Source organism: Anser anser (assembly GCF_964211835.1).
Source record: "Anser anser genome assembly, chromosome: 12".
NCBI classification, from domain to species: domain Eukaryota; kingdom Metazoa; phylum Chordata; class Aves; order Anseriformes; family Anatidae; genus Anser; species Anser anser.
The window spans coordinates 8,816,671-8,838,490 of NC_139733.1; the positions used below are offsets into that span (position 1 = coordinate 8,816,671).

The 21,820-nt window shown below is 48.4% G+C and overlaps 1 protein-coding gene across 1 annotated transcript in view; it reads left to right on the forward strand.

Annotated features, from left to right (window-relative positions):
* The window catches only part of LOC310880476 (uncharacterized protein), a 300,941-nt gene that overhangs the window by 91,658 nt on the left and 187,463 nt on the right, over positions 1-21,820 (forward strand). The window contains exons 9-14 of the mRNA XM_083796312.1: positions 3,887-3,993; positions 5,319-5,451; positions 5,571-5,714; positions 7,095-8,353; positions 9,975-10,176; positions 10,453-10,733. Of these exons, the coding sequence (XP_083652438.1) occupies positions 3,887-3,993; positions 5,319-5,424 (213 nt within the window). The 3' untranslated portion in view covers positions 5,425-5,451; positions 5,571-5,714; positions 7,095-8,353; positions 9,975-10,176; positions 10,453-10,733. The remainder of the gene's footprint in view (positions 1-3,886; positions 3,994-5,318; positions 5,452-5,570; positions 5,715-7,094; positions 8,354-9,974; positions 10,177-10,452; positions 10,734-21,820) is intronic.

Genomic DNA, 21,820 nt, shown 5'->3' on the forward strand with positions numbered 1-21,820 from the left:
ATCCTTTGTGGAAAACATAGGGCCAGAGAGTTTTCTGAGACTTCCCCCTGCCTCCTGGCTTGAGTACTTTGGTCCTGGCCTGCCAGAAAACCGGAGCTGTGCAGCAGACTGAACCTCCTGAGGGATGTGCCCTGCTGCGCAGTGGCCAAGCCATTGACTTGACCGGAGGCCATGCAGTGGGAAAGTGTGAAATGCTGCCAGCCTCTCTGCTGAGAGGTAAGGCAGAGCTGGCACTTCTGTGCTAAATTTGATAGCAAAGTAGAAAACAAAACCAAACAATACAAAACATGGGATGCAAAAATTTTCCTTTCAGCTTTGTGGATTGTCCTAAGTTTTGGTGTAGACAGGTGAAAGAAGACAGAGGGCTGGCACAGGAAACTGAGACCTTGATTTGTTTAATCTTTCCTTCCTTAAGGCCACGAACAAATACTGGAAGCTCAGGAGAAATGAGAATTCATTTATTAGGAGCAACATTATTGCCAGCTTCTGAATGACAGTAACGCTTTCAGTCAGAAGTACTTACCTGTCCGGAAGAAACAACCCTTGAGAGAGATGGGGCACAAAGGGAGAACCATCAGTTTCAATTTATAATTGCAGAGTTGAGCACAGAGGGGATAAGTGACCTGCTCCAAACCACACAGGTGACATGTCAGAGGAGGCCTGGCCCTGCTCCAGTGCCTCTACTTGCAGACTTGATGCAGCTTTCCACCTCTTCCCCTCCAGCTATGCTACTACACTGTAGTAACACGCTCTTGGAGCTGGTCCATCAGCTAGGGAGAGGCTCACAGCTTGCTGTACCAGGGCCTCTGCCAAGTGGCTCCATTAAGAATTGCTTTCATGATTACAGTGCTTATGCAAGCAGGGAGCAGGCTTTTGGGAGGATGTTTATATTGCACAGATCCTTTATCTGGGTTGGCTATCTCCTCATTACCTGCATCGAAGAATTGCCTTCCTTAGTGGCCAATAAAACTAAATTGCTAAATCCAGCTTTGTGTAACCCTATTTACCTTCTGTACCAGATTAACCTTTATCATATTTGCAATTGCATTGGGAAAGTAACATAAACAGAGATGTAGGTGGTGGAGGCAAAGGCTAGCTGGAGAGAGCCAGCAGCACCCCGCTTGCCAAGGGCCCGCAGATAAGAGGCTTGTGCCAGGCAGGGAGTTGCAGAGAAGCAGTTGCCTAGTTTGTGCTGATCAGCACAATAGTTGTATGAGTCTTCCACGGCTTCGCAGCACTGACAGAAATGGCTGGGGTTTAAGGTAAACAGTGAGGAGCCCAAACACTGTAGAAATTATTGGTGGGGAAATGAGTCCTCGGGGCTGGCTGTGGCAGGCAGTTGCCCTAGGTGACTCGGCAGCTGGGTCAGCGCCAGCTCCTCCCAAGACATGCCCAAAGCATTGTCACCGTGCTGCTGCGCTCAGCCTGCGTCTGGGGCACGGCCCAGGATTTGTTGTGCTGAGGTGCTTGAAGGATCTGCTTTCTGTGAGCTACCAAAGAACCTGGAGTGGGAGGGAGGCTGGCCGTCTGATGGGGACAACCTGTCAGGGACCCGGGGGATTGGTGCTGCTGGGATGACAGGGTTGCCTGTGTTCTTCGTCGTCTGTCCCCATGACTGGGCACAGGAGGGTTTCCAAAGGTCCAAAGGAGGGGGGCTTCCTGTTTTTCTGAGAACCCGCTCCACCCGAGGGGCTCGCTTTGGCAGGTCTGGACAGTTGGTTGACTTGGTCACTGCACCGGTCCCATTTGTCTCTCTGGGAGGAAAAAATGGTTTTGCCTTGAGTATTTATCAGTGAACAAAGCAAAAACTCCGTGGACAAGTGCTCCTCTTCCCCCTCTTTGCAGAGCCTGTTCCCGTGCCACACCTTTTGCCTGATGGTATATTTAAAACAAATGCATGTATATAAAACTCTGCAATAATACAGCCTTAGAAAAATCGTCTAGGCTAGATAAGTACAAATGGATCTTGCATGCAGTTTGGGTTGGGTTATGTTGAGGACTTCCTTCTCGAAGTTCAGATGAGTTTCCTAGAAAGTGTGGCTGTACACTTTAAACTAAGCAGCTGAGAAATGCACTAGTGGTTTAATTGTTGGGTAGAGACCAAAAAAAAGGGGGGGGTGGGGGGATGTATAAAATTCAGAAAAAAGAACTGAAGGAATATTTGTGTGGATTGGTTCACCAACACTTAATTTCATTGCAGGATGTCCATGCCTGTGGAATATTCAGTGAATTTGAGAGCACTTTGCAGTATTGGGGCAAGTGCTCGTTGCTGAGAGCTATGTTATCGCTGGGTTCACAAAGCCGGGTACAATGAAGGGGGAGCTGGAGCTTGCCTGGGTTGTGTCAGTCCTGGTTAGCTGAATGGGAATAAGTGTTTCCTGAGACTTCCATCTCCTCAGGAGGCTGTGTTAAGCTGGATCTTGTAGTTGAAATACAGCGCTTCCCTCGTCCTTTGAAAAGTGGGTCCCAAACCCTTGTTTCCAATTAGATCTGACAGGGCAGGAGGGGCTTCCCCTGGTTTTGGAAGGAGGAACAAGGGTGACACAAAGCACCGTTCACCAAGGCTTCGGGGTCCTGCTGTCCTGAAGCAGGAAGACAAGGGAGGAGACCCCGAGAGAAATCCTGGGGTGCCAGCGTGCGCCCAGTGGGCGGCGGGGCAGAAAGTTCATCCCCTTGACTTCTGGGGAGCCAAGGTTCTCTCTGCGAGAGGGGTGTCCCAGGAGCTTCCGTTAATGAAACGTCACGGTGGTATTTGCCTTTGGGAGAAGGAACTAAAAGCTAGACAAGCAGCAGTCCTGGGGCCGGTGCCGCCCAAACTGGTGGTGCTTGAAACAGGCTTGTGTTGTATCTATTTGCCGAACAAAAGCTTCCAGCTCTTCAGCATGTTAGTGGGCTATAGCAGGCCTAGTCACAAGCGACAGTTTGTATGTGAGTTTTCAGCAGCTGTTTTTTTTTGTTTTGTTTTGTGTTGTTTGTTTTTGTTTTAAATTCATTTAGGAGAGGTTACATCACAGAAAATGCAAGCTCAGATGGAAATTTTACCATCCTGGACTTTGCAACTCTTTCAGAGCAAGCGGCAGCCAAGCAGATAATCCCATCTTCTCCTGTTTGTGACTTTGTCCTTCCTGTCCTGGCGTGAGTTTAAGCATAAGGCGTTCTGGCTCCTTGCAGTTGCTGGTGGGGACAAGACGCTGGGAGGGCAGTGAAGAGCAGAAGAACACCGAGACACCTGCAGCTGTTGATTAACTAGTCTCACTTGAAAAGAAGGCCCGGAGCAATAGGGAATGGTTAATAGCTGCAGAGATTGGGTATTGGCAAGACGAGGCTTGGCTTTTGGTTTGAGTGGTGAAATCATGTATAAGTGTCAAGGCTCAGTTCTGAACCTGTGGAGGTATGGTCCAGTACCACCCTCGGCCTTTTGCAATGAAGCTGTGAAATTCTTGCTGGCTGAACGCCAGCGTGAAATAGAGCGTTTCCAGAAACAGCCCGCTTGTTGGGTGAGAGAAAGGTCCTTAAGCAAAACTGACACTTAAGTGAAAAATGTGCCAGTTTCTCTGACAACTGCCATCTTGTTTCCAGGCCCATAAGGTGCATGTCCTAGGGAATAGAGTAAAATGCAAACTGGCCACAACGTTCTGATGATTTTTTTATTATTATTATTAGAAAATGTTGAAATTGGGACTCTTGTGGGTGAGGATAAGATTTAAAGAATTTCTTACTCCCCTTTTTGTGAAGAGGGGCTTTGTTTTTCCTCTCCCCTTCTCCCATTTTGGCACAAAGAATCAATGTAAAATTTCATTTTACTTGTAGTTTTTGAAAGTTCCTGAAAAAACAGCGATCAATTACAAGTAAAAGGTCAGGTTTCTGTGGTTCTGTCTCCTTCCAGTGCTCTGCTTTGGGATACCGAGCCATCGCCGAGGTCTGTCCCATGCAGCTGGTGGGCCCTGTGAATGCACAGCCCCGCGTCACCTCTTCCGTCCTGCCCCTGGAGAGGTAAGCAAGGGGACGTGTCTGCCTTAAGTTACGTAGGTTAATGAACAGGAGATGGAAGGACACGTGTCCCTTGGAATAAGGATCGGGAATGAGTTGTATGGTAGTGCGTTTCCTCATGTCCTGGGTGCTGCAGGCAGCTTCCAAGGCTGTGCAGGGCACCTGCAAGCTATGGAGGAGTTGATTTCGTTACGTGATTTAATCCTCTATCGTTCATCACGACTGGCCTTTTCAACTCTCAGGAGTTCCTGTTTAAATTCTTCCTCTTGCCCTAAGGATTGCCACAGCTGCACCAATATGTAGCAACCCACAAACTATAACAACTCCTCACCTTTTTGTTTTTCATCTGTGTGGGGTTGCAGAAGTGCTCGCCTCTCCCACCCTGCCTTCTGCTTGCCCCAAGTTTTCTTCTAGCGCTGTGCTCCAGCTGGCCTGTGCATTATAGGTGTGCCAGGGAATAGCTTGGTGTAGCTACGGGCCAGCAAAATGGTGCTGTCCTTTGATTTTGCTTTGTCAGAGCCATTCTTACCTCCTACATTTTTTTAATGTATGTATATACATTGTATATATACAATATCTATACAATATATATACATTGTATGTATATACATGTACATATGTATATAATGTGTGTATATGTATGTGTGTACATAATTTATTTATACTTTTGTACTTCTCAGCGTGTATGGACGCAACAATCCAGCAACCCAGCACTGCCATCCCAACCCGGCATTGTGCTCTGTTGTACAGTGTAGACATGCCCTGTGTTTCTTCCTCTCTTTATCCCCCTTATCTGCTTTATCCCCCTTATCTGCCTCATCTCCACACATGCACATGGATCAATTTGCTGCTTGTAGTCTGTATTGGAATAGGAGCTAGGAGATGTGTGCAGCTTCAGCTGGGAGAAGCAGTTCTATAGCCATGTTGCACATTTGTGCAATCACAATTGCTTTTTCCAGGCAAAGCATAATTTTCTGTTAGACAAAGCTGGTGCTCAGCTTACAGCCTGCTTTTAGCGAGGCTGCTTGTGCACACGAGTTTAGGCACACAGTTAAATGTTTTGGGTACATGATTAAAAATTCTTTGAGATTAAGCCTTAGTCTAGGTGTTCTGCTTGGACCTGAACGGATAACTCGTGTCCTCCAAAGCAGGAGCATAAAGGGTTATGCTGTAAAGATGGGAATGTGAAGCATTCCTCAACTCCAGAGATTAGAGCTGCAGAAGAAAATTGATGATGAACTTCTGTTTGCCTGTGTGCGCACAGTTAACTTCAATGCGAACCCTTCCCCATCTGAAGGCAAGAGTTTTCACCTCTCTTCTCTGCTCAGACCGCCTGAGAAGATGCTGGCCTGGGCCGTGGAGTTAAAGTGGCTGTCTCTTCCACGGAAACCTTCACTGAGGGTGTCTGTCATTTCAGTGAAGAGCCGTCGATAGGAGCTAATTTTGTTTCCCTTTGGCCTGGTAAGCAGCATACTGAACTAAGAGGAGAGGTTCCTGTTGAGTGTAACAGATCAGCTAGGCTGGGTTTGCACTGACATGTTTCAGCTTTGTTCTGTTTCTTTTTTTATTTTTTTTGACAGTTTCTCAGGGTATAAGGGCTTGAGGAAACTCAGGATAGCACAGGCTGCATGTCTGTGAGTCACTCGGTGTGCGAAATGTTTGCCCAGTCATCCCAGGACTTTCCACCCAATCTTTGAGCTGGGTTATGGAACAGAAGCAGATGAGTAAGTTGCTTATGGAGGCTGCTGTGCCTGTCTGCTGTAGACTTGTCTCCTGTTTCTCCATGATGACTGACCTGTTCATGGGGGGTCTGGAAACCCGGCCAGGCCTCTGCAGCTTGGGACCTGCTCTGAGCAGGTGTTTGGGACAGGTGAAGTTAAATGATTGCTTATTTACTAATTGCAAACATGCTGACAGGCCAGAATATATGGATGGCTGGGGAGTTATGGCAGAATTCATACAGTCTCTCATCTCTTTCTTCCTTATGCCCCTTGCCTGCTTCCTTTAGCCACAGGCTCAGTGATTTCAGGTGCATCCGGAGAGATGCAGTTTCTGGCCAGAGACTGCCACGAGTCTGAATGTTCCCCATCTGCATGGGCCTAGCTCCCCACTGGCACCTCTGTCTTGCTGCCTGCCTGCCAATAATGCATGGCTTAAATGGCATGCCACCATGTGGGAGCTTTCCTTGAGCTCATTGCACAAGGTGGTAATAAATTAATAATTGGAGATTTTATCCTTGCTTGTGCTTAATTGGTACCTCGACCCACAAGCTTCAGCTGTTGCCTGGGGCATGAGGGTTCACGAGGGGAAAGGGCTGAGTGGATCTTGCCCATGCCCTGCTGTTCCTGCCGATGGTCCTCCCAGACGGCCCACCCTGGGTGCCCTCCCAGACGGAGGGGCTGGGAGGAACTGGTGATGGCCAGCGCGTCTGCCTCGCTGTTAGAGGACCAGCAGGCAGCTAAGAGGGGCTGTGTCCGCAACGTAACGCAGCAGGACGTGAAAAATCGAGTTTGTACCATCTCTTCTAGAGCCGAGAACAGGTTGCGACACTTATTTTTAAAATTTCTTGTTGTTTTATATTTTTTCTCCCTTGTTTTTCCTTGAATACCCTCCATGCTATTGGTATCTTGACTACAGCTGGTCTATGGAGGGAAATGGGATTTGTTCTGAGCCTTCACTTCTCTCTAGCTACACTTTGCCGCTCTTTCTTCTTCTGTCTCTGCACACAGAGATTAGAATTAGAATAGTTCAGTTTGCAGGGATGGGCAAAGATCAAGTCCAACTGCCTGGACACTTGAGAGCTAACCAAAAGTTAAAATATATTACAGAGGGCATTGAACACTGGCAGTCACGGGGCATCAGACACCTTGCTAGAAAGCTTGTTCCAATGTTTGGCGACCCTCATGGTAAAGAAGTTTTTCCTAATATTTAGTCTGAGTAAGATTAAAATATAAAATATGTAAAATAAAGGTATAAAAAATACTGATTTCAGAATTGGTGACAGAATTAGGCTCTCTAGTTTGTCTCAGTTTCATACAATTACTTTTGTACAGCTGAATTGCTAACGATCCCTTATCTCAACACGTGCTCTGTGACACATGTAGGAGAAGCAGCCATTCTGCCGGTGCTCCCCTCAGCCTTGGGAGCGTGCCCGTGAGCCAGAAATGCCCTGCCTTCTCCCATCAGAGTCCCCCCGGATGATTCTGCTGCTGAACCCCGCTGCAAACTAAACAGGAGTCTCACTAGCTTGGGACAGACAGCTTCTCTGACGTGCTTCTCCATGACTTGGTGCAAACGCAAGAAGATGCCATATGATAGGAAAGAGGACGGGTACTTAGAGGTTGTTAGGAGAAGTGCTTGAATTGCTAGTGGATCATTTGCTTCTGCTGTGGCAGGTGAAATCTAAAGCGGGTCTGGGATTGCACTGTACAAGGTGTGAAGCTGGGTGCCACGGGAGGTCGGCGGTGGCACGGTGAAGGTGTCGGAGCAGTGGCTGGGCTCTGGGTGCTGCGCGGTGGCAGCAGGGAGGGGAGCAGAGGCTGGCACTTGTCCCCGCCTGCTGCTGCCTGTCTGGTGCAAGGCTCAAGCAGAAGCTGCTTCAGCTCTGTTTCCGTTTGGCAAATCCCTTGTTACTGCAGGGTCCCGGGCTACATGTGGGCAGCGCCGTCTGTCCCGCTCCCTACTCGTGACGCTGTAGGTACCACCTGCTCTGTTACAGGCTCACTGCAGGGCCGGGGAACTGTCTGGGAAGGGTCCTGGGGCAGGGGCTCTGGGGGCACTTGCCGTAAGGCTCCTGGCAGCGTTAGGGACAGTGATGGTGGTGGCTTCCCTGGCCGCTTCTCATCTTGTGCGCGCCAGCTTACGCTGTGTTGTGGCTCCTTGGGAGGAAGGCCAAGTTGCAGAGGAAGAGGGAATGGGCACCTGACTCAGCTGCGTGTGTGGCCCTCACTAGCCACACGTGGCTGGTTGGAACAGCGTGGGGCTTCTGCCCAGCTCCTGATACTTGCTCATTTTGAAGGTGTCTGGGCTTGGCCCCCCAGATGTACAGCCTGATGGCCATACCATTGGTGGCCTGTGTTCCACAGCAGGTTGCAAACGTTGCCCGGCGATGAAGTTAATGAGCTTATTTGTTAGAGCATGCTTTGGAGAAATTAGTGCAACTCCTTTTCCCGTCAGGCTCCAGGGCAGTGCTGTGCAGCATATCTCCGTGGCACAGAAAGACATCTTCTCCTCTGCTGGGTGGTGGTGGTGGTACTGTTGCATTGTGTTTTTTGTACAAACACCAATTACTGCTATGTCTGAACGCCTGTGACAAGTTGCTATACCAGGGTGTGGTCAGGCTCAGAGGCACGTGGACTGGTTGGTAAGTGTCACGTTCTGAATCTTTAATTGCCCCCCCTCCCCCCCATATGTTTCTTTGGCAAATAAAGGAAGAAGAGGTTGTTGCATGATTCATTAAACATAATGTTCAGCAGAAGGAAGGCAGGCGTGGACAGATGGAGGCAGGACTTCCAGTTGTTGAGGGAGCAGCTCTCTACAGCAGCCTGTAAATGAGTGAAGCTTTCTTTGAGACTGCCCGTGGGTTTTCTGTCCCAAGCAGGATCTGGAGTAGCAAAGCCCAGTGTCTTGGGAGTAGGTCTCAATTCCACCACCTTCCTCCATACCCAAAGCCTGCCCATCTCTGGTCTCCCTGTCCTTCCTGCCCATCCCCACAGCTCCCCAGGTCCCTGCAGCTGCTGCTGTCTTATCTCCACCTCTGGCTTCTGCTTTCTTGCCCAGCCCTGCTGTTGGGTGCAGCCAAGCAAGTGAGGACCCTGCGCTGGTAGGCCTGGGGTATGCAACAGCTTGAACCCTGCTCCGTGTCATCCTCACTTCTGGTTTTGGCTCCTATGACATTGCAGACCTGCCTACTGAAAAGAGAGGGGCTTCTCCTGGCTCCCAGCTCGCTTCAGAGCTACCTGAAAATCACAAGGAGGACTTGTAAGATTGTAGGAATATTTGAATGGGAAATAGATCAAAATGGTTAACTTCATCACTTAAATAACTGCCTACAGACAGGAAACTTCTCTCTGCTGACACCAAGCTGTCCATACACGAACAACGAAAACCTCCCCGGGCCAACCTGTCGATTGAGTGCAGCTCCGTGGAGCACAGCGCTGCCTGTGGAGGTCCTGCCCTTCCCTCCTGTCCGCTGTTCACTGTCCTGTAACGTGGTGGTGATGGTGTCTAGCCCTGTTTGCACCAGTCACCAAAGACCTGGTGATGAACAGTAGCCAGAAGACACGTGTGAACTCACCTTTGTGACTCCTACTGCTTCGAGCTTGTTTTTCCCCAAAGTGTGTTTTCAGCCAGTCTTAAGCTCCTTGCAGTTGTTTGTGTTTGGCAAATAACTACAGCTAAACAAATACACTGAAAATGAGGTATTTCACATGGAAATATTCAGAAAGCCAGTGTGTGGTGGTGCTCTTCCCTGTCGCTAGCTAGCGAAGGCACTCATGGGAGAGGCACAAGACACAGTTTCCAATCCCCTCTCTATATGAAGATGCAGAAGATGGATTTAAGTATCCTGTCCCACAGAATGGCCTTGTCAATTGACTGCAGTCCATTTTGTGAAGGGTTTTGCTGCCTTTCCACTAAGCTTCTTGTAGAGACCACTGCAGTCACCAGGGGCCAGGAGGCCTTGTGGAGTCCTTCACCTGGGACATTTTCTCTTGCTGGCCCAAAACACAGGACATTTTAATTAATGTATACAACTTGAAATTGAGGTGATTTGCTTCCAGCCTCTTATTTCAGTGGGGCAAAGGGGAGGATTGACTCTTTCCAGGTAGCCTGTGTAATGGTCTCTTGTTTTATAAGGAGAAAGAGACAGCACAAAGAGCATCCTATGGATGTACCTGTTCGAAGTGTCCTCAGATGGAGCAGTTTATTTAGTGAGATGCTGTTGTTTCAACTTCTTGCAAACTTCTGAAACAATTTGCTTCCAGGCCAATTAAAAGAAAAACAATACATCAGTCCCTGATCTGAAGAAGGACCGGCACATCTCAGATGTGCTGGAACAGCTGTCACTGGGCAGACACGCCATTGCAAAACGTCCTGTTCGGCCGCATGTATTTACGCATAAATAGATGTTCCTTCCCCTCCAGTTACCTCTGTGCTACTGTTATTCCCAAACGCCTTGGAGCACAGGTAAGTTGTAATAACTACTGATACATGTGGGAAAAATTAAGGTTAATAGGTAGCTTGTTAAGAGAGCTCTGAGAAGGGCACAGAAAGGTATTTTTGTATTATGCAATGCATAAAGCTTCCCATAGGTGTGCCTGAATGCAGCTTACCAGCAGCAGAGTTACAAGGTGAGCAGCTTGGTTCCTGGGTATCAGACTCTGTCAAGTCAGTGAGCGGAAGAACAATATTTACAAGTCTAGCCACTGTGACTTGTTTTGGTTTTGATTGCTTTTTCTCCAGAGGTCTTTAAGACCAAGTGGAAGATCCAGACTGGCTCCGACTGAACCCCTTGATCTGGCCGTGGGTGTGCAGAAATGATCTGGAGTGGCCAGGAAGAGCCCTGCCATGGCACGCACCTCTCCCAGGCACCGCAGTGAGCCTTGCACCTCCCCAGCACTGTGCAGAGGGCAGTGAAGTGACCAGCTGCGCGAGGCACCTCTGCACGGCCGCGGTGCTCGGGGTGTCCCCACGGCACCTCCAGTGAGCTGGGATGGAGTCTGCAGCGTGCTCTGCGTCACAGGGTGAGAGGCTGCTCTGGGCACTCGGATTCTTGTTGTAGTTTGTGCCCTCTCATGGTTTTGTTGCCCTCTAGCTACTAGTGTCTGCAGGTCGCTAAGGCCAGTGATTTAGCTGTAATTAATAAGGTCGGTAATTTAACCGTATGTAGGTCAGTGAATGCAGTGGCAGTCAGGGACAGGGTTTGGTGACAGGACCTGGTAGGTCATGTTGATGGTTGGATTTGGATGGTCGTGGAGGTCTTCTCCAACCTACATGGTTCTGTGATTCCAAGAGCAGGATAAAGATGCAGAAGCTGTTCAAGTTGTGGCGCTGGTACTGCACTGTGAAAGCCGGGCATCCAAAATCACCTGCAATTGCTGTTCTGCACCTCTGGCTATGCTGTGCAGCTGTTCGGAAAAGGGCCCAAAGGGAAGTTTTCTTCTAAGGACTTCTGGGGTTGCTTAGTGCATTCCAGTTACATTTGCGCCAGCGTTGTGGCTGATGGAAGAAATGAGTGGAACAACCTCAAAAAGCGACTGCAGTTCTGTTTTAGTCCTGGCAGTACTGGAACCACCAGTTACTGCCCTGGTCTTCCCCTCCGTGCTTTCAGTGCCTCCTTTGTGAAGCGACCCCCACCCCTTCTGTACTGCCCGGGCTGTCCCTGTCTCGAACTGGCTGGCTGGGGGGGACGTCCTGCTGCGGCGAGAGCCCTCTGCGGCTCTCTCAAGGGTCAGCAGCTCCATCCAAGACCAGACTCCTCCAAAGGACACAAGCTTGAAAACGGTTTAAATGCACGTGCTTGGCTTTGCACTGAGCTTGTAGGGGGGCCTATAGGAAGCCTAATTAGTGATTTACCGTGATAATGTGTTGGCTTCCTATTGTGTTCTTGTAACTAAGTCTACCAAAGGCAGCACAAGCAACATATACTTGGTAAGATGTAACTGAAGGGATCAGGGTGCAGGCCTGATCCTTCCCCTCTCCTTGCCCTGCTCTAGAGAAGAAAAGGCTCTGGTACTACCGTACATCCATGTGATGGTCTTGCTGGGGACCTCATTGCACTCCAGTCTGTGGCATTGAAAACCAGAAAGGACGTACCCTGCTATCACGGTGCTGTGGCAAGAACATAGTTGTATTCATGTAGAGCTATTGCAGTCTGTTTGTAAGACATGATATAATTGAAAAGTCTGGCGCATTTCCCATGGCAAACATTGTTAATCCCCACTAGCTAGGATTAGTCACCACTTCTTACAAGCCTTGACACAAAGCTAGCAAGTTATTCAGTTAATCCACGCTTACAGGATAAATATTGCATCCTATGGGAAATTAGGCAGCGTCTTCCTCCTCCTCTATTGTATAGTGATGCATTGTGTCTCTTCCACCTGAAGGTGGAAGGGAAAAATGCAATAACGTGTTATTGATGTTAGCAGACACCTGCTATCACGATGCAGCTGGATCAGCAGGGAAATGTAGTACAAAATAGCTTGCTGAAACCAGGCAACAAATGTAAATGGCATCTTCTTACTCGTCATGGTGCTGGAGAATTTTCCTGGTACCCAACAATAAATACTCCATGCATCACAGCTGCAGCATTCTTCCAGACGTCCTTTATTCCTTTTTACAGTGTTGTTTTTTTTTCTTCACGTGATCTCAAACTGTATTTGCAGGTAGTGTCACTGAAGTTGGTTGGAAGATTTCCCACGAAACCGAGGTCACTGAGATGATGGTGTTTTGGTCTCTGTGAGCCTCTGCGGAGTCTGAAGTGCAGCTCCAGGTTTCCTCATGGACAGTTCCCAAAACAGCAAGATCTCATTGAGTAGCTGACCTGAGATTCCCCTTTTTGGTGGGCAAAACAGCTGGGTGGATCTGGAACTGCCAGGCCTGCAGCTGCTGGGCGATCTACCTGGGGAAGCTGGCTTAAAGCGGAGTGCCAGGGAAGCTCGGAGACTTCAGCTCATCAGCAGCCCTGCCAGGGACTTTGTCTTCCAAGGCTGCATGTTGCAAATGTTCAGTGAAACCAAGACCACAAGCAGGATAAGAGTCTGTTGGCTGGGGAGCTCTTGGTTTGTGAGGATTTCGAAAATTTTGACATGATTTGAACAAACCCTTTTTTTTCTCTCTCTTTTTTTTTTTTTTAATGGTTACTTAAGCGTTCCCTGAGATGCTGAACAACCACCATGGTTTTGACCAACTTAAGTTACATTTTATTTTAGATCTTGGGATACATAATTACATAAATGATGGATTTTTCTTTGTAGGTTTATCACCTGCTGGAGTGAGTTGTATTGTCAGATAAGCTTAGATTTTACTCACAGTCAATGAAGTGCCTTAAGTAAGGTGCTTTTTGAAAGAGAAAACAGATGATAACAGATTTTTCTGTTTTGGCAGTCCATCTAGTCACTTTCCTACATTGCTGCGTGACTGAGTTTCCTTAAAAAAATCTGGTTGTGCATTATTTCCTCCCAACTCCACCCCTAGAAGTGGATGGTGACCCATGTGTGACCAGCCCTGGCTCCCTAGCATCTTGCCTGAGTAGACCTGGCTACCAGGTGAAGTCTGACTTGGATGTCATAGGAAGCAGAGATTTTCATGTCTAGTGATTTTTCTTTTCTTTGTCTTTTGCTTGCTTCGTTGTCTGTTTGGAAGAAGTTCATTTCTGCCCCATCAGTAGCAGGCTAAAATAGTTCTACATGTGATGCTGGAGTTGCAGCAGGTTCCGTGGTAAAATTGTGTTAACACTGTGAGTACAAGAGTGTTTTAACCTCTTAATTTTTTCCTGCTGATCCTGGATGCTGTGAGGGGGGTTGTCACACTTTGTATCTGTTTGGTCACTCTCTTTCATCTGTGCTTTGGATTTTTAAATACTTCTGTGATGTTTCCATCTCTTGTCCCTGCAACGTCCCATGTGCTTGGGGTGGCTGTGCGGAAAGGCATCCATCCCTGCTGGCACAGTCAGGTCCAAATGCAGTGATGTTTCTGGGCCTTCCCCAGAGTGTTCCTATGTGCCTGATAAACCGTGTTGGTAGGCGTCTTCGTGAAAATACAGTGCTCAGTTCACCCTTTTAAGTTGGCACGACCCTGCTGCCCCTGAAGGCAGGAGGTTGCCGGCAGGTTGAAGTCAATCGCGAGTCAGCTGGAATGCACCAGCAGTGGTTTTCTCCCCTCCTGTCCTCGTCCAGAATTTACATTGGAAGGTCGTGTTACTGTTGTTTCCCCTTCTCTCTTCCCTGTCAGACAAGGTCATTTCTGAAGCCAATGACCAGTTAAGTTTTAATTCTGCAACCGTGGAAAATTATTATTAGAGGGGACAAGCTTCCGTGTCGATGATTAACTGGTACATCCGATGACTGGTTACATTTTAACAGGCTCCTTTTGCACAACTCCTTTCACCTGCAGCAAACCTGAATTTCTATGAAAATGGATTTCCCATGTGCTGTAATAGATCCAATTCTTCATTATGACATAGCTACAACATTCAGTCCTGGCAAGAAAAATTGATGCAAAGAGGAAGGAAATAGTCCTATGATAAGAAACTCGTGGGAGCTTTCCCTTGAAGTCTCAATGCTGTCCCTGCTCCCATTCCCTTGTTGCAGCTGGGAGAGCTTGCTTCATTTTCTGTTGCCAGGACTAGGAGAAGAATTGCCCTGAGATTGTTATAGCCTCTTATAACCCTTAACTAGTGAAAGTGTCAAGGTGTATTAAAGCCAGCCCTGCTACCGCGTTGGCTCAGGTTTTGGAGTAGCTAAGAGCCAGGCCAGGTTTCCATGAGATGTAATTCTTCAAGGAGGAAAGCAAGGAGAAGTACTGCTGTGCCAGGGGGAATGAAGTTAAGGCTGGGTTGTGGCAGCATGGCCTGAATTGATCCTCCTAGTACTACATTTTGGAGATGTTTTCCTAAAAGAAAATGTTTTGAGGCTGTATGTTTTTTCGGTGTGGAGCATGCATGCAATATTTCAAGTCTTGCCATCTGAGTGAGCTGCAGGGCGTGAATGTTTCCTTCCTAATAAAGGAGAAAGATGGCTGACAAACCAAAGGGGAATACAGCAATGCAGTGAAACCTCACTGAGGGAAAAACACTGGCACTAGGAGAGCCTTTCTAGTAAGCCCATTCATTGCTTTATGTAAATATTGCATTCATCTTTCCCTCCTGGCTTCTCTTCACCGTGGCTTGAAAGGTGCATTGAGAAAACCCAAACCATCTTGCTCCCACTTGAAATGTAGCAGGCGCCGATGTGGTTAAGGCAATTCAGAGCCAGTCCTCAGCTGTCAGCTACTGGCAGAGGCACCGGTATCTGTGGAGCTCTGCCTACCTGTGTCAGCAGAGCTTCTGGCACAGAGTTGTCCCCTCTTGTTCAGAAACCCGCCGAAGGAGAGGGTTCGTGGCTGGCTGTCTCAGTGCCAGCTCTGTGCGGCCGCACCTATCCTGCTGGCGGGTGCCTCGCTGGGCTCCCCTAGCTGGGGGTCTCGGATGTGTCCGGGCTGGCGGCCGTCATCCGCACTTGCCTGTGGTGTGGTCCAGAGTCCGTGTGGTTGCACAAGGAGCAGCAGACTTTGCCTTGCTGGCAATGTCCGTGGGGTGAGAGGCAGAGGCAGCACGCAGCCCTGTCCTCGGCATGCTTCCTCAGACTCGATTATCTTGTCTGTCCTAGATGATCCCTTCCATCTCATGTACAGCTAAGGGCAGCAATTGGCCTTTGATTTATTTATGGCACTTTCACTTTTGTTCTCTTTCCCCTATTAGCAATAAGGAATAAGTTCTGTTCTTGGCTTAATGTGGGTATCTGTGAGCAGGCTCACGCCCGTGCACTCCAAGGCTGTTTCTAAGAGCTAGCTGATAGCACTGCTATGGTGTGAACCTGATAAATCTTTAAAGAGAAAGTCAGGGCTGCACACAGAGGCCTGGCATTAGCTTCTACTGACACTGATAGGAATTGGTGGTGACCATTTCAGTGCAGTATTAAAGAAGGATATCTAAAATTCAGCTCTGCCTGAAGGGCTAATCTTGTGAAGTCCCACCGAATGGCGTCTGAGACAGGCTTGACCAGGGGAGGCATTTACATTTGTCCCACAGGGTGTATCTGCCATCCCATAAATAGCTGTGAGTCAAAGCTTTGACAGTGCAGTATGCACACCTCGTACAGAAGGCACAGCAGGCTGGTATCTCTGCTAATGGCTGGGTGGCTGCTAATTGAGACCTGCAGCACTGAAAGCCTCCGGCAATCATGAATCTGGTGACGTGGAGTTTTTCCTTTTTCTTTCTAATCGCTTGAATGGAAACAAGGGTTCTTGTTTAATGACTTGATCCCCATTCCCAGGCCTTGTGATGAAATCTCAGCCGCTCTGACCCAGGACCAGGGGAGGAGCCAGCGCTGGCTGACACTTTGCTCCTGCTGGAGGTGATGTCCTTGTCCTGTTGGGGACGGGCTGGGGCATGGGACCAGAATTGTTCCCTTCCTGCTGGAGTGTCATTGCCCTCATTGGCTGCTGTTCCAGTTCCGTAACTGCTTCTGAGAAGCTGTACAGGATGATACACTGGCTTTTGTGCCTGGGAAAACTGGGTGGCAAAATGCAGGATGTTGGACACAGTGAGCCAGATGCCTGTCTCTGCTAGGGCCAGCAAGACGGGGGTTCTGAGAAGAATATCTCAGAATAAACCAGTTGCTACAACTGGGAATGAAATTGGGAAGCAATGGTCCTGAAGATCTTTTTCAAGTCTGAACTGGAGGCTACAAAAGTTCGGGGAGGTGTGAATTGGTTGAACCGTCTTTGGACCGCTGTGGCTGCAGCAGCGGTGCTGTAGCAGCAGCAGCATGTGGGCATTTTCACATTTTTCACATTTTCTAACCTTGTCCTCTGTTACTCCACTGGGACGTGCTCATTCCTCCTTTCCCTGCTCCTGTCTGCCTTCTGCCTTTTCAAATACAGAACATTCATATAAAGAAATTTTAAAAAAAAACCAAAAACTTCCAGAACTGATTTTATGTGACAGATGTTACTGTCAAAGTTAGGAAGATGGCCCAAAGGCTAACTGAACTGGAGAGAAATTGAGTGTAAGCATTTTTCAGCGCAAAGTGATCTTGCGTGACCTGGAGTGTCATTTTCACAGCAGCCTCCCCTATGTCTGCAAGAGAGACGGGATTTACTGGGGGGACAGGGGGACGCCAGTGGGAGCAGCTCTAATCTGACAGTCAGGCACTTGGGCAATTTGGACTGTGCTTTTCAGTTATGATTACTGAAGTCCCTTGATCTGTTTGTCCTGCTTGGATGAAGGAACTGCTCCTGTTAGGATTTTCCTGTTTTAGGAATCCCGTTTGCATTCTAGCAAATGTCTCCCTAAGGGAGGACTGGATGTGGTGTATTCATACGCAGTACCTTTGAGACTTATCCAGCCAGCTTAATTCCAGTATTTTACCAAGGTTATATAGAAAGCTGGCAGCCTGCAGTTCCAACCAACAGACACCCAGGAGGCTGTTTCCCATATAGAATTCCCAAAATTTGCTGAGCCTCAATTGCTCCTGTTTTCTACAAAACGGAGGCGCGTTTGGTGCCAGCTGGGGAGCTTTGTAACCCGCTGCATGGCTCTGCACCTGGTTGCACCAGGAGGGGCTCGCCCAGATCTCCTCCTTTTCCTGCTGGTTTGATTGCAAAGCTGAAGCAATGTTTGTTTTTGTAGTACTAGCCCAATCTCACGTGCTTAAGCTGAAGGCTATTGGCGGGAATACCTGGGCACTGAAATTTTATGGTGGATATTTCAGTGTGTGTTTGCCTGCTTCATTCCGTTGTTTTGTTATGCCTGTGCAGTTTGTAAAGGGGCAGGGGATTCCCTAAGAAGGAACATAACGTGAATGTTTATATACCTTCTAGCTTCAGCCTCAGGGAAATCCCAATTGTGTTACTGTTATTTAAGGGCAACAGTGAAGAATCAGCCTTTAAGAAAACTCAGGGAGGCATTAAGCAAACCTTCTCCAGTTTTGATAATGAAACTGCAAAGAGAGAATTCATAAGCGTGAGGGACACGCTCTGTAGCCTGTGCCAGCAGTCCCCAGCTAGCGACAATGCTGGGGGGCCACGCTGGTGCCTGCAGGACCTGTGTGTTTGTGGTCTGCCCCTGCCACGAGGGCTGGTGGGGACAGGGGGAGCTCAGGAGGCTGCGATGCTGGAGGCTGCAAGGGGGCCAAGAGCATTACAAGCAAGCAGGTAATGTTTGGGGGAGAAAAGCCTATTCCAGGGAACAGGGGGTAGGAGGTGAAGGCAAGAGCAGCGAGACCTGCCGAAGAAGCCTTGTGGAGGCAGTTTTGGCAGCGTTTCTAGGAGGTGACTGATCACAAAGCTCTGATGACGGCCTTTTTCCAGGGCTTTTATGGACAATGCAGTTTAGTGTTGCAACAAAATTGGGCTCTGAAATGCTCTGTGCAGCCTCTCTGTTGGCAGCCACATCATCCCAATCAATAACATCAGTCCATCAGCCTTCCAGAAGCACTTAATGGCTCAGGCACAATCAGCCAATTTCAAAAACAGAATGTTGCAAGTTTAATAGCAATCGGTCCTGTCCCTGCTGGTGTGAACTGAACAGCTGGCCTCAGTGGGCTGTGCTGGTCCGAGGGAGCTCAGAGACATGATGTGAAAGTTTTCTTGCAAACCCATTTCAGGAGATGCCTCTGCTGTTCCCAAGGGACCGTCTCCATCTTGAATATAAATGCAGAGTTGACCGCTATTTAAGTTTATGAGTGACTAAATCACACAACCCAGCTCAGACCTGAGACCTGTACAGGGCCAGGGCATTGCTCCTGCTCCACAAAGCCGTGAGCTTTGTTGTGCTCCGGAGTCCGTCTCCTTGTCATCACCGTTTGAACCCTATTTTGAAAAACACGGTATGCCTCCTGCCTTTGAAGGTGTTCCGTACGTGAAAGTCAACTTGTGGGCACCCAAAGGCAGTGGCGTCAGACCTGAGAATTTGTCTAGAAAACGGAAACCAAAACAGTGAGGCAGTTGGAAATGGTGTAAAGAGGCAGCTTTGAAGATAGGATTTTATCTTTAAAAAGTATGCGTGGGGAGGAGAAAGCATGTGACTATGACAAACAGATATAAGGAGGAGAAGCCTCTAGCATTTGTATTTGCAGCCCTTCCTTTTTTTTTTTTTTTTTACGTCAGTATCTGTCTGGAAGGAGACAGATTAAAACAGAAACCATGCAGTTATTTGTTTATAAAATATTTTAATTGTTAGCTCAAAGCTTGGGAGAGCCCTCTCTTGGCCTTAAGCCACGTGTTTTGGGTTGGTTTTCCATTGGGGGTGGCAGGGAAGCATAATTATTTTTTTTTTCCCTCACTGAGGTGAGACTTGTTGGAGAAATTCCTCCAATATGAAACCGCCATGGGCTTGGTTCAGCTACACTAGGAAGGAGCATCTGTGGCGTACAGGCACTGGGCAGAATTCGCAGCAGGCCCTTCGCAGCGATGTCTCTGTTATGTTCAGCTGCCACGTGGGGATTTCACAATTATTGCAGAACATAACTCAGGGCGCTGAAGTGAGCCGATAAAATTATTTTATAAATCTTTCCGAATGCAAGGGACAAAAAGGAGGGCAATGCACTCGGGAGACTGACTGCTGAGCACTGAGGGCACGTGGTTTATCTCCACCGAACAAAGTTCTGCGTCAAAACCTGCATGCGTCAGCACAAAAGGCATCGGAGGTACAAGAGCCCTCGATGACTTGGCCAGCAATCTCTGTAGTCTCGGCAGTGTTTTCTTTTAACTCTCTCGTAACGGGTCCTGCTGTTGGTTCTGCAGAAATGATGTGGAGCTGAGCACTACAGTTCTGCTCTTTCAAATGGCCACTGCTGGAACTGCAGCTGCTTGCCCCGGGCTCTCTGGAAGCCAGGCCTGGTGTCCCTGCCTCCCCCGCGGCAGGGTCAGGCTGTTCTGCTGAGGGTCAGTCTTGGTGTGTGCTGGAGGGACACCCCCTTTTCCATTGGGAAGGAGGGTGGTGTACTGATAATGAATTTGAGGCCCTCTCTCTGTCTTCCCATCGCTGCATTGGGCAAATGAAAATACTGGATGCGTCACGTTTCTTGTCTTCTGAGAGACGTGGTGCCCTGGCTTTGTTTCCATAATGTCAGACAAGTTCTTGATTATAGCTGGTACCATGCTGAAATTTGCTGGATAACAAAGTTGTTAAAATACTGAGTTCCCTTACAGATACCTTCAAATATCAACTTAACATCTAGTACTGTAAGAGGCAGAGGAGCAGCTCTCCCAAGGGAAACAGAATGAGATTCCTGTGCCAGTGTATGAAATACCACATTGTGCAACCCAGACCAAAGACAGTGGTGTTACTAATGCAAATCCTAAATTTCAGCGTTCGACCAGACTTCAGCCATCTCAAAGCAGACCCAGCAGCACTATGAAGGGCTTTTTGTTTTTTCACCTCCCCTTGGCAAAGCACTTATCCTGGCATTGAGGATGAGGACGCAGAGCCCCTCTGGTCAGGCTGCTGCTAGGTCTAAGCTGGTGGGAAGCCTGACTTCCAGCCGGCTCCTTGCAACAGCCAAAGGAGGTGAGACCAAGGCTCATCTCGTAAATTCCAGATGTGCAGTGGCGAAGCGGTACTAGATCCAGGAGGTGGCTCGTGCAGAGCGTTTCCTCCCTCAACACTCTTCTGTTTTCCCTCAGACAGTTGTTTAAAGGTTTCCAGAACCAGAGCCTATATCCAATGGACTTTTTGTCCATGCATTTATCTTAAGTCGGTGTAAAAACCAGTTCTGCCCTTTGCTACAGCTAGTGGCACGCAGTTGCACAATCCCCTGTAGGTGAAAACACACGCTGCTGGTGAAGCTGCAGCTGTTGCTCCTTGTAGAGCAAACCACACCCCGAGACCTTGTTTATAACCCAATGGGATGGACCTCATTTGAAGACTGTTTTATGGCAACTGAAATCATAATTAGCACAGCTATCTTCGTATGTTGCGAGATAGTTTCTCTTCTGGAGGGGGTGGACATTAAGGTGTATGTAAATAATCAATTAAAATGGAGCTTTCGTTACTGGCTTGCTCTCTAGCTGCCGTTTTATGGGCAAACTTGGGTAATGTATGCTCTTGCTGGGTGTAAGCTGCTGGTGCAGTGCAGTGGAGGCAGCTGTGCGGTCCCTCGAGCAAGGGCGAGAGCAAAAGTGCATGACAGCACCGCAACCTTTACAGGATTAGCTGTAATTACAGGCTGCCGTTCTTTGTCAGAGCAGGAGGAAAAATCAAATATTTCCTGTTGGGGATAAACGGGGAAGCAAGAGCTGTGCGTGTGCGCAGAGGGTGGGCCTGGTGCTGCGCATCAGAGGCCTGAGCTGAAAGGTGGCAGCGCCTGCTGCTGCTGCTCGCTGTCAGCAGGTGAAGGAGACCTGGCAGCCGTGTGCATGAGCCCAGAGCTGACAGCACGCCGTGGCTGAATTTGGAGGTTTCTGTATTTTTAGCGTCACTGATGACAGAGATACCAACAGCAGAATGATCCCAGCTACCTTCAAGTGAGAAATTATTCACACTCTGTAAAAATAAAGCTTGATGCAAGCAGCTCTGTCTGTTCTGAAATAACTGCAGCTCGTGAACTTCTAAGTGTCCCTGTTTTCCAGTTCTTTAGAGAAGGGAAAACTTGCAGGGTTTCGCTCTTAGCTTGGATTGCCTGTTCTTGGTCAGCTCTCCTGAAAAGCATTTGGTGGGTGCGCCCCTCTTTTGCTCAGGCCTGGCACCGAAGCTGGGCATTAGGAGAATTTAAAGGCAACTCGGATCCACGTTGGTATCCCCAATACTGAAATGAATTTCTCTCTTCTCCATTTCAGCTAAATGTTGGTCCCCTTGGTAAAGAAGCCTGAAGGAGGTAGGGCCAGGCATGTGCTCCCCTCTGACCATTCCCCTGATGTGTAATCAGAGAGACAGCATGAGCTTGTGATACCAGAGCATCTCGTCCCTGCCCATCTGCTCTGGATGCTTTTTGAGGCAGAGATATCTATTTCCAGACAAGTGGCACTTGGTTTCAGTGGGAGAATCTGGATCTTTTGCAAAAGGTTTTACACAGACTTGAAATGAAGAAGGGGGAGGGAGGGTGAGTGGGGGGAAAAAAATCTATTTTAG